This window comes from Ciconia boyciana, chromosome 1 (genome assembly GCF_034638445.1).
Source record: "Ciconia boyciana chromosome 1, ASM3463844v1, whole genome shotgun sequence".
NCBI lineage: Eukaryota > Metazoa > Chordata > Aves > Ciconiiformes > Ciconiidae > Ciconia > Ciconia boyciana.
The window spans coordinates 197,922,828-197,935,044 of NC_132934.1; the positions used below are offsets into that span (position 1 = coordinate 197,922,828).

Sequence of the window (12,217 nt, forward strand, 5' to 3'; positions counted from 1 at the left end):
TCTTCCATGCCGTTAAGCATCACTGAAATGTCTGGGCTCTAATGCTCAGGGATCTGCCTTCCACAGGGATACATCTCAGGCTGGTTTAGATAAGTGTGGGTTGGATAATTAAATCTCTTTAAGGAGCTCGAGTAGTCAAGTTTATGTGACTGAGTAGCCTTGTGTAGGTGCAAGCCAGGTGGCGTGTTAGCTGGAGCACTCTTCGGGAACATTGAGGGCACAGAGGTGAAAGCAAGGGCAGCGCATGAGAAGGAACGAGTGCGTTTAGCTGCTACTTGGGCTTGCAGGCTGACAGGGCTGATGGCTTACAGTCAACAATACTTTTCACGTACTGTAAACACAGTTCACCTGAGGGTTAATTTCTGAAGAAAAAGTAAACATGAAACCAGGAGCTGCCATTCTTTCTTGGTCCTGCTTTGGAGCACTTTCCTTGACTTTGATCTGACAGCTTGAACCCAAAGCAAACTTCACTTTGATTTGTCTACTAGCTAACAATATATATATGAATTGATTTTCTGTTCTCCAGGCAATTCCTACTGGTGCAAAAACACTGACCACAACAGGAAATAATTTGTGGAGAGGCGAAAGAGTAAGATGATGGAGAAAATCATGTTCATGAAAATAACCAGCTCCATGTCATGGGCTTAGAATGGGAAAGGCATGCAGGAATGCCAGCATCAGCATTGCCCTGCAGGATGATTTCATTCGCAAAAGCTCCTGGGCCAGCCTTCTCCCAGAGTGATAAAATCCACAAGAGTTAAAGCTTCTCACAGGCCAAGAAGTATGTGTCTGCAGCAGTCCTGTCCCAAAGCGAACGTCTCCAGGTGGGCTATGATGCACTTGGTGAAGTCAGCGTAAAATGCTGCAGTTCTATACTGCTTTGCATTTATGAAGCGCGAAGTGATTTGTCAGCAAAATTTCTATTTGCAACTTTTTGTGAAGTTGTAGCTGGAAAGTATCAGTTTTCATATTATATGTGAGGACACGGAAACACAGCAAGATTCAGTGGCTTAATATTATTTATGATCTTTGAAATAACACCCAAATTCCCCATCTTGTATGCTAGCCAACTCTATATGGTAGAGTGCTTTAGATAGATACAGATTTAGGGCCATGTTTCACAGGCCATCAACGTACTGGAGACCATTTCTTATGCAGTAGGTCTTCCCAAAACTCAGTACATTCTCATCCCAGGGAAGCTTCTGCCCCATTTGAAACAGCCTTACCTTGAAGCTCACCTAGTAGAGAAGGCAACCCCTTAAGATGTGGCAACCATTGCTAGCTATGCCCAATTGATACCAGCATCTGTAAAGATCAAGGGGCTTCTTTTTATTTTTTACCCCTTAATTTCATTCCTTCTTTGCCTGTCCTTGGAAGGTAAACTCTCATGGTTGCAAATGTTTTGCACAGGAAGGCGATGTGCTGTAAGAGTTAAGTGGTATATTGATTAATCTTTCCTCTATTTCTTTTTTTATCCTTGATTTACCAGATATTTTGAGAAGGAACATCTTTTGTGAAGAGGCTGGCGGCATGCCACAGTGATGAAATACGCCCTTGCGACTGGAACAAAGAAGCCCGGTTAGGGATCCTGATCCCAGCGGGGGCTTTGTTGGGATGCTTTATGTGCCTAAAATGTCAGTAAAATTCTAGTTTCAGACAGACACCTTTAAAGAACCCCAGGCCCTGACTTTATCGTATCTTATGTAATGATTCACACGGGGTAGATGGAGTTGTGAGAGGCTGTGTTACCAGAAGAGTAGCGCTTTGCTGAGGTACAGATGGCTGCAGGATGTGAGGCACTGGGGAACCAGGCCGAGTCCGTTTATAACCTACAAAAGGGGACAACAATGCCGGGCCGGGCCAGGCCGTTCATTCTGCCCCTGGGAAGCCGTTGTTTCCGTAAGCGGCGGTGAGGAGGCGGTCAGGGCCCGGCTCTGCACCTCGCCTTGTCCCCGGTGGCGTTAGCGGGGGCGCCCGGGGCCGTCGGGCCTCACCGGCCCCGCAGGCCGGGGTCCCCCGGGGCGCGGGGTCGGCGGGGGCTGCGGCGGCGAGCCGCGGGCCCGCGCCGGGGCCGGCCCTCCCCCGTGTCGGGCGGGGAAGGAGAGGCAGCCCCCGCGCCCGGAGGGGTTGCCTTTGGCCCCGGCTCTGAGGGAAGGGGTACAGGAGGACGCCGCACCCGCCGCGGCGCGGAGCCCCCTCCTCAGGAGGGCACCGGCGGGGAGCCGAGCGCGGCGAGGGCTTAGCGCCTCGCCCGCCCCCGCAGCCAGGCCGCGGCACTGCCAGCAGCCGCCGCCGCAGCGCGGCGTCTGCGTGAGGGGGGGCCCATGGCCAGCCCGCCGCCGCCGCCGCTGCCGCTGCCCTAGCCGGCCGCGGGCTTCGCCTGCCGCCCCGGCCGCAGCATGCCGAACAGGGCCGGCCTGGACACGGCGCTGAGGATGTCCCTGCAGCGGAAATCCTCCAAGATCCACTCCTCGGCTGGTGAGGAAAGAGCGAGGCGGGAGGGAGCGGCGGGGAGAGGAGGCGCCGCGGCGGAGGAAGGAGCGCGAGGGGCAGGGAGACGGCGCCTCCAGGGCCCGGCCGCCCGGCCCCGCCGCCGCACCGCCCGCGCCCCCTCCTCCGCCGCCGCCGCCCTCGCCGGGGCGTTTGGCGGTTGCAGCGGCAGCGGCGGCGGCGGCGGCGGCGGGAAGCCCGCAGTGCCGCCCCCGCCCTCGGGGTCCCTGCGCGGGAAGGAGGTGCCGCGGACCCCCGGCCTCGCCGGGCCGCGGCGGGGCCGGGCAGCGGTGCCCGGCCGGCCCCCGCGCTCCATGGTCACCGGGCTCCCCCCCCCGCCTCCACACCCCGGCCCCAGCACTGCAGCCCTCGGGGGCTCCCCACGCCCCAGCCACCCCAGTCACCGCACCTCACAGGGCCCTTGCATCCCACTGGGCACCCACCCCGCAGGGCCCCCTGCGCCTCCAGCACTCACACACCCCAGGGCACCCAGCCGACAGGGCCCCGCACACCACAGGCTGGGCCGCCCTGACCCGCTGCTGCACAGGCATTGCCAACCCTTTCCCTGAGCTGCTGGGGTCAGGGCAGGTGGTGGACAACCTTCAACGGAGCACCTGGGTGCTGCCTTCTCTTCATAGCACTGCTGAGGGAGCAAGGTGTTGTTCCCCTTCTTTCTCTTGGTTCTGATAGTTTTTGACAGGAAGATTCCTTGGTGCGCATCTGGTCAGAGGGTAATACTGCTGGCGGAGGGGAGGGGAGGCAGGGGTGCCCTGCACCCCAGCGGGCTGGTCAGGGGCCTCTGTCCTGTGGTCAAGAGTGGGGAGAGCACCGGGCACTGCTGTGAGCTTGCAGAGAGGTAAATTATAAGGTTTCTCAAGAGGTTCATTTAAGAAAATGCTTTCCAACTCGTTCATAAGAAAACAGGCAAAAATGGAATACTTTGAAGGTGTGATTCTGGTCCCGAAGGACTTCCACCGATTTCTGCAGGACCAAGGTGTATTCAGGATTCACTTCTCTCTCTTTTACTTAGGGACAGCTGAATCCTCAGTGACATTGTCTGTGACTTACAGACACAGGTCCAGTAAAAGGCTGAGACACCTATTCCTGTGCAAAATATTTAGGGTCCTAGTACAATCTCTGCGGTGGGTAAGGGTGCAGTATAATGCTCCTTCAGCACTTTTTATTTGAGTAGGAATATGCTTTTGAAGCACATTTCCTGATCAGCTCTGCTTTGGGTTAAATCTCAGAGCACCTTGGAGAGCATTTGCTGGATTGCTTTTGGATGACGCTGAACTAGATGTCCTCCAGCCACTCATGGCTGTTCAGCCCATGGAACCAGACTAGAGCTAGCTTGAAAGAGAAGCCACCTTCCCTTTGGTTTCACTGAACAACCTGGTCACTCTACTAATAATCCCCTGTTTGGCCTCACTGCTTGCTAATAAGGACAGAACCTCAGGGACTTCTGCATAGCTGCTGAAGTAAGCAGGATGCTAAGCAAAGAGGTGTGTAATGCTAGCTCATAGGAAATGGTAAGGTTTCAGACTAGGATTTAGCACACTACCAGCTTTACTTATCTTCAGCGTAAGCCATTCAGATGAAACAGTCACAGTTAAGCAGATTCCACTCTCCAGTGCTTGGGGTTGTGTCCACTTCTGCAGTCCAATCTGAAATCCTGTCCTGTGGCAGGGAGGCTCCTTTCCCAGAGCTGTAGTTTGGCAGATCTGTTTGTGACCTAATGCTTGGAATCCAAACCTAGGTGCCCTTATCCATAACCAGCCCTTCAAAAGAGATCCAGATGCTGAACACTTGGCACTCGGAGAATGTTTAGTTGGAACATGGAATACGTACATAGTTTAAGCTTCAGCTTTTCGTAAATCATACTTGTGGATCTAGGTGGTTAAGTTACACCTCAGTCATGCTCTGGGTGCCTCAGGCACCCAGATCTTCCAGCTGGGATTTATCTATACACAGCATTAGACTTTTACATGTTCCCTGCATTTCATGTAAGTGAAATCCAAATTAGATGATACTTTGAAGAAAGATTGGGCTTGCTGGTTGGCATTACTATCGCTGCTTCTCAGTTGTTGAACAATATATTTCCTATTTAAAATATTTTTCTGAAGGATAACAGAGTAATATCTAGTATAGGTATATATAATGCCTATAAAATTTACATAATAGAGGTTTGTGTAACTTATTACATAGACTTACTAAAGGATATGATTGTAGTTGGCTTAGAACAACCAGAGCCAATCTCTCTGCCACCCAGAGAGACGGCCCTGCCTTCCCCCTTCCTGTGTATTCCCATTGCCTTGCTTGTGTCGGCATTAGCCATCAGATGGTTACATGGTCACCTGGATCAGTGCTGATGTGGCTCACTACCAGCCTGTATGATCTCAAAGGGCAGCAGGGAACAGACAGAGAAAGGCAGGAGCGCTCTGTTTTTCACAGCATGCTGTGGCTTGGTGTGTAGACCTGCTGTCTGTGTGGATTGAACAGGTTCTTACGAGGGGCTCTGGGCTGTGTGGACCCAACCATAGAAGCACATGTTTGGAGACTGAGCCACTGACCGCTGAAAAGCAGTTCATATGTGGCTGTGTGGTGGCATTGCAAAATCTGAAGGCCTTTCTGAGCTGAATGGCATGGAGGGGGGACTGGTCACCCTTTTGTCATCCTTAGTTAGGATCAGGTAACCCTGTCTTCATCCACTGCAGTTTCCTTGGCACCTATATATCAGAATATTCTACCTTCTTTCCTTTTTAGAAGAGAAGACGTTTCCTGCTTTAAATGCTTGTAGTTTGTTTGCTAGTCCTGTTTACTTTTGAGGGAGTTTTGGTAATCTTAAAGTATTAGCTTTTAGTTTGGGTCACAGAGATTTCTTTTCATACTGTGTAAAGTATTTCTGTAGCTTATAGATGTTCTTCTTTAGTCAAGAAGAACAGTACCTCTGTGATGGTCTAATGATATCTTTTCACATCAGATCCAATTGTGATTTTCCACCCTCTTGCATTTTGTAGTGTGGCTTCCACATGCGCTAGTACAGTATAAAATGTAATTGGTATATTTGGTAGAGTTTTAAACCCGCTTAGCACTGGTACAAAGGACTTCACAGAAGAGCAGATGATGTGAAAAGGAGAATTTAGAGATGGCAAGTCACCTGCTGTCACTCAAATGATCAGTCCTCTTCTTTTTTATGCATTTGCTCATTAATCGATTTTTTTTTCTGCTTTGTACAACTAAATCTTTTTATTGCTGTAATGTTGTACCAGCTGAGCTAAATTGATTAGATTTAAATTATTCTCAAAGAAGTCTCCAGCTCTTTGCTGTTGGAACCACAGACATCAAAGACTAACCTGTTCTTCTCCTTCCTGTCTCCTTAAAGTCACTAAAAATAAGCAATTGTCAATAACACACTGGATGATTACACAATAGCATTTTTATTTTTAGGGCAAAAAATTTTGAATTCCAACTTTAGAATGGATTAAAGGTACAAATGATCTTGATGTCATTTACTGTGGTCTTCTTCAACTGCTCAGTGGTGCACATCAGCAAGAAGAAATATTTTTAGTGTAAAGGTAGTGACAGAATCTTCTCCCAGGACATGAGGAGCTGAAATATAAACATAATTTCATGGTATGAAACCATGCGCCTTTTATACCTTTTCCATTTACATTTCCCCTGATATATTTGCTTATATTTTATGCTGTGTATTTGGTCTTAAGAACAGCGACTGTCTCCAAGAGTCTTACTCCCTCCTGATTGTAAAGGATCTGTCTCTTTCTTTTGTCAGAGGAATGCCTATGTAAGAACCTCTTTGGGCTAGATCCTGCTTTTGTGCTATGATAGTACATTACCATGATTGCAACTGGTGGGAAGTGTCATTCGGAGCAGTTACAATTGCACACAGGCACTTGTATTTTGCTCAAAGCTTTCATCTGTAGTCATTTACAGGTTAGACATAATTCCTACAGATACATGTAAAACACACAGTAGCTATAGGTGAAATATTTAGAGTCAGCTTTGTACTATTTGCATATTGCTGTTGCTGCTTCAAAGGTGTCTTTTGGTATTGCGGAGGTCAGGTTCAGACAGTGTAAGAAGCACAGTGAAGGCTAAAGCTTTCACCATGAAGCTCACTCAAGTCACCTGTACCCACGGGATAGCTACATCACCTTTTGCAGGCAGATCAGCAGCTGTTCTGAATGCATTTTTAAGCAAACAAACCCTATGAAAGGGGTGAGCCCAGTGCTGAGGTAACAGATTCCTAAAATATTCTTATTTAAATGTTTAACTAAGAGCAAAAGCCCTGTTCTGCTGTGAGAAATGTACCTGGCAGGTGTAGTGACAGTGGGCACTAAGCAGAGGGGTGTACTTCCTCAGCAAATGCATTTAATGCCCATTAACATTACCAAGAGTTACAGGAACATCTAGTGAGACAATTGCAACCATAGTGTTGGCACATAGAAATTCTGCCCTATGATGAGAAATTTTTCCAGGTGAAGACTAAAGTACGTGTGTGTTTATGCACACACTCAAACTGTGTGGTGGTAATGATGTGTGTGTGTTTTACAGAGTTCCTATTTCTTTTCATCCATGTTTAACGGGCATATAGCGTAATGTGCAGCTTATTCAATCACATCAAAGGCCCGATCCTATTTCCATAAAGACCAGTGACAATTATGCCTTTTCAGTAAGACTCATCACAATAAACCCCATGTTTTGCATTACTATGTTTTTATAGTAGCAGAAAGCGGAGTCTTCTCAAGCAGTGTGAGATCTTACTCGACTGTAAAGTGAGGTGGTGACAGTGACGGGGCTAACTGGAGGCCAACCTGAACTTCTGCTGTCTTGGGTAACTGACTTAAAGCTTGCCTGGCTGTGACATTTGTGTTAGGATAGGAGGGAATTTAAAATACATCTGCTTACGACACTGAATTAGAAAAAGATGTTGTAAACACAGTTACTGTGGAATAATTTCATATATAAACAAGGTCCTAAGTAGTGTGGCAGAAGAAACACTTTTTTGCCTTACTGTGATGGGGGAGGTGAGATCATGAATAAATCCATTAAAGATCAAACCACTCAGATGATGGGGAAAACAGTTACTTAGGAGTTAGTTGAAGAGATTTAATTAACCTTCAGTTTTTAAGATTAAATTAAATTAAATGTATTTAATAAAAATGAAAATTTCCACCCCACTGTACAGCCAGTATATGAACTCTCTTATGTTATGTTATTTGACTATATTCATAACTCCATTGAAAACAGACACATGTACTGTCTATTTATAGGAACTATTTTATTCCTTCGCTGCTCCACTCTCTCTCCACAGGACTTTTTGTTTCAGATTTTAGTTCCCTAGCAGTATGTGGTTTTAGTGTACTTCCCTGTGCTGGGTGAGTGAGTATCCTTCTTATTTTCTGGGTACATCTGAAAGTACTGCCCTGCTAGTGTGATTTGGCAGTAATGCTGTTGTAATTCCATGCAGGTTTAACATATCTGTTAGTAAAATGATTGCAAGGAAACCGGCTTGTCCATTCGGGGTCCTAGAATATCTCCAAGACAATGAAACTGCACTTACTGGGTACAGAAGGAATAGTCATTCAGTATTGCATTTTCATTGCCACGAGGTCTGAGTACAGTCTTGAACTCTGCCATCTCTGTAGGGAGTTTTTATGTGGAAATCTACGGCTGCAGAAATGATGCTGATTTAAAGCATTCCTTTTTTTTCGATAATTAACTCTTCTTCCCTCCCCAAAAAGTTCCAAGCTGACAACTCCCATTGATTCTAACAGCGTTTTGGATGATCATCTGAAAATTGATGGCAGCTCAAACTGATCACTCTCTAATTAGTTACCAATTCACAAGGCATTTTTATTGTAGTGAAGACTTGCTGAGGGCCCTGTAAACAACCATGTCATCCATTTCTGCTCTTCTGGACGGTTGTCAAGTGATACTCCATAGACTTGCTACACGGTGGTACTCTTAGCTGGTTCATTTCCCTTTGACCATTCTTCTCTGACCTGTCAAGTATACCCTCTAAATAATCTTTGAATCTGAGAGGACTGATTTGCTACTTGTGAAGTAATATTCTAAGCACCTATGTTAGCTTTATTACTATAATAGATTACTGTTTCATATTTGTTTTCCTGCATCATGTTGCATTGTGGCACATTTTAATTAGTTTGTAGTAGTACAAATATCAGAATATCTGTTACAGACAGTATCTGTAGAACCTGATTGCTGACAGGTTCTTTTAAGGGATAGTTAATCACAAAATCTCTTTTTTACGTATAACTGGTAGAGCAAAGCAATATATTAGACTTTGAAAAAGGCAGTTGAACATCTCTGCAGCAACAGCTTTCTGCTTCTGGTACAGCCATTAATTAAGTTTGGCTTGGCCTTTTCATCAACATAAATGTTTTCCTTTCAGTCTGCCATCTTTTCTAGCTAAGCCTTTTGGAGCAGTTGCAGGTATATCAGACATGACATCTGAGAGCTTTAGATAACCGATTCTCAGCTGGTACACTCAAAGGATAACTTGTGAAAGATTGTTGACATGATGGAAGAGGGAGAAAAAAAATTAAAATTGTATAAAGGGGTTTTGGTTTTTTTAAAATGCAAAATAAAAAATGAAATATCAGTACTGAAAACTTCTTATTCGAACAGTTGTTCCAGTATTTGTTTGGAAAGCTTTCAGATTTTTAATTAGCATTATTGCCACCTTTTTGTAAGGAGTTCTGTCTACTAGAAAAGTTCCTGGGCAGTTTCTTTCCAGCTTAAGGAGTGGATAGCTGCCTGCCTGTTTGGAAGCTCCTGGCTCTCAGACCACTGGTTGAGACCCATGTCTTACCATGGCAGTAATTCTTGATTCTGGACATTTTTAATTTGAATACTGGGAGCTAGAATGGAGCAAGCACACCTGAAATCAGAAGATGCTAAGTTTTGTATTTCAAGCCAAGGCATGATAAGGCAAAGCTGACATGATACAGATTTTAATAAGTGACCCAATCAAACCACCTATTTGCATGCAGAGAAGCGACATAATCCATATAGATAGAATGTCACATACATGTATATGACATTCAGCGGAGGTTTTTCAGACAGCTAGAGGTGTTTCTTAACAATGTAGTTGTCCTTGCAGTAAGCACTAAAAACAGTTTAAATCTGAAAGAACATGAAGTGTCAGTAAATTAGTCTCAATACCTTCATGTTGTGATGAAGAATCACAAGACATACAGTAGATTTTTTAAATACATTTCCACTGCTTTCCAACCTCACATAGGATATTTTAGTTATTTTTAGTTCTAATTAACAACTTGGAAATTGTTGCACTGGGGCATCAGTGCAAAGTACAAATGAACGAGAACTTATCTTCCACTTGACTAAAATGCAAGAGCCATGATTGGGTCAGACTTGTAACTCATAGTAGATCCAACAATGTATGTCAGTTTGTTTTAGCCAAGGGTTTGGTCTGATGAGCCTACCTTCTTTTAGAGTGTTGTAAATCGGTATTAACACAACTGAAATTAGTGCATAGGATCTACTAGGGAGAGAAGGCAGCCGCACATCTTGTTTAAAACTGACTGGAAGGTCTTGATTTTTAATTCCTAATCTCTTGAATGCAGATGACCAAACTAATTTATTTGATTTCATTAAATAGGTAAGTAGTTGTAAAGAGTGAAAGCAAAAGTGTTTATCTCCTTCCAATAACACCACCCTGACTCATGTGCTACTTTGAACAGAAGGAGGGCTCAGGTGTTATCTCCTGCTGACCCAGCGCTGTTCTGCCTATTCATACAAAGCACAGTGAAGGCAATCTAACATCCTGTGCTTGTGAGACCTAGGAACGTTCAACCTGATGCTTATAAAAAGGATATATGAAACAAATACGCCAGGCTTTTGTGTGCCTTTAAATACTCTAAGCAAATGTCACCTTAACTTAATAGATGCAGTTTATTTGTAAATGGGAGACAAAAGATGCTGAAAGAATATGTGCAAAGTCAACAGCAGCCATCATAACTCTGAAACAGATACAGAGGCTACATCTGCGTTTGTAATTTCAGTTACATAGATGGGAATCAGGACTTGACCTGGAAGCTTTAAACTGAAAGCCAGTTGTCATTTACTCAGCATCACTGGGAAGGCTCAGCATAGTTCCTGCTTCAGCGGTCCCGTGGATAGTGAACTGAAATACATTGACCTCAATCCTGGTGCCTTGTTTTGAAGAGGGACAGAAAGACAGGGAATGAAGGTATGCGGGTACTCCCCAGACTGGGGAGAGCACGGGTCCTGCTTTACAGATTAACAGTCAAATCTTGTTCCCAGAGTTTCACTAATACAAGTCTGCACCTGGAAGCCATCCTTGTGCCATTTGTCTGCCTGGTTGTAGGGAGAAAAAAGCTTTGTAAGAGCTTACCAGACAGACAGGAGGAGAGAGCGCTATCCTTCTCCCTCCCTGCCCCCAATCAAACTCATCCTAATCCTGCGCTGCCTGAAGAGCGGGGACTATTCATTCTTCACTCCTTAACTAAAATCCTGACCCTTGCTGAAGTTTTCCCACTATCTTCAGTAAGTAAAAAGGTTCTTACCCTCCGTTTCTGATGAAAGTAATTTTATTTACAAATCTGAAATTTGTCTTTCCGATCTTTCAAAGGATTTTAAACACTCCAAATCTTCATTAGGGTAGCAAAAGGGGGTGATCGGTCTTCATAAAGAGAAGGGAGTGGCTAGAAAGGTGTGAAAGATTTGAGGAGAAAGAGTTGGTTTCTTACAGAAAAAGCAAAAAGATTCTTGGGGTTGGGGTTCCAAATTAAGACACTTCAGGAAAGTGCCATTATTGGTAAATTTATTAACATGCAAATATGCAAAGGAACTCATTATTTTTGAGTTATTTTAGATATGTCCCCTCTTGAGAAATTGGAGTTGGACATCATTTCAGGTCTTTATATAGAGTGTTGAGCCCCTGTAATAGGAAGAATTAAAAATACATTTTCTGGAGAAGGTGGGCGCAATGTAATCTCATAACATACCGTATAGATCCACATTACTGAAGGGGCCGCTATAGTTGTTGTTTTGAGAGTGTTGAGCCCCTGTAATAGGAAGAATTAAAAATACATTTTCTGGAGAAGGTGGGGGCAATGTAATCTCATAACGTACCGTATAGATCCACATTACTGAAGGGGCCGCTATAGTTGTTGTTTTGATTGTGATGAAGCTGTTCAGGATAGAATATGTCATTTCAGTTTGGCCAACACTTCTATATTTATTGTGAGCTTCACAATATTTTGGTATTTTACCAGCTACCAAAAGCAAGCTTCTGTCAGCCTAGCTATCATCTAAACAGTTAAGTTTCTGTACATACAGTCAAGAGAGAGAAAAATTATTTCAACTAGAGGATAGTGCTGGTGCAAGAACAGACTTTCACAGACATTTAGTCTGAAAGTCATAAGCGTATTTCTAAATATCAGACAACTGTTCAGAATAGCTTTCCAGAAGGAGTGGTGGGAAAGAAATCTAGCTCGATTTCATGACTGAATTTGATCAGTATATGAGAAGAATTATAAAATAATCATCTGGAATAGGTGGATCTGAACTTTTAAATAGGCTTTTGCTTCTAGGTCTGTGTTTTTAAACACCAAGTAGAACCAGGAATTTCATGGGCAGAAAATAGACTGTATACACTGATCTTTCCAGGAGCAGGTTGTAAAAGAGCACCCACACTTAA

General features: G+C 44.7%; 1 protein-coding gene across 1 annotated transcript in view; it reads left to right on the plus strand.

Moving 5' to 3' along the window:
• Window positions 1–2,392: 2,392 nt before the first annotated feature.
• ATP8A2 (ATPase phospholipid transporting 8A2) overlaps window positions 2,393–12,217 on the plus strand; it is a 349,297-nt gene continuing 339,472 nt past the window's right edge. Inside the window, exon 1 of the mRNA XM_072850471.1 lies at window positions 2,393–2,478. Coding sequence (XP_072706572.1) covers window positions 2,400–2,478 — 79 coding nt within the window. The 5' untranslated portion in view covers window positions 2,393–2,399. The remainder of the gene's footprint in view (window positions 2,479–12,217) is intronic.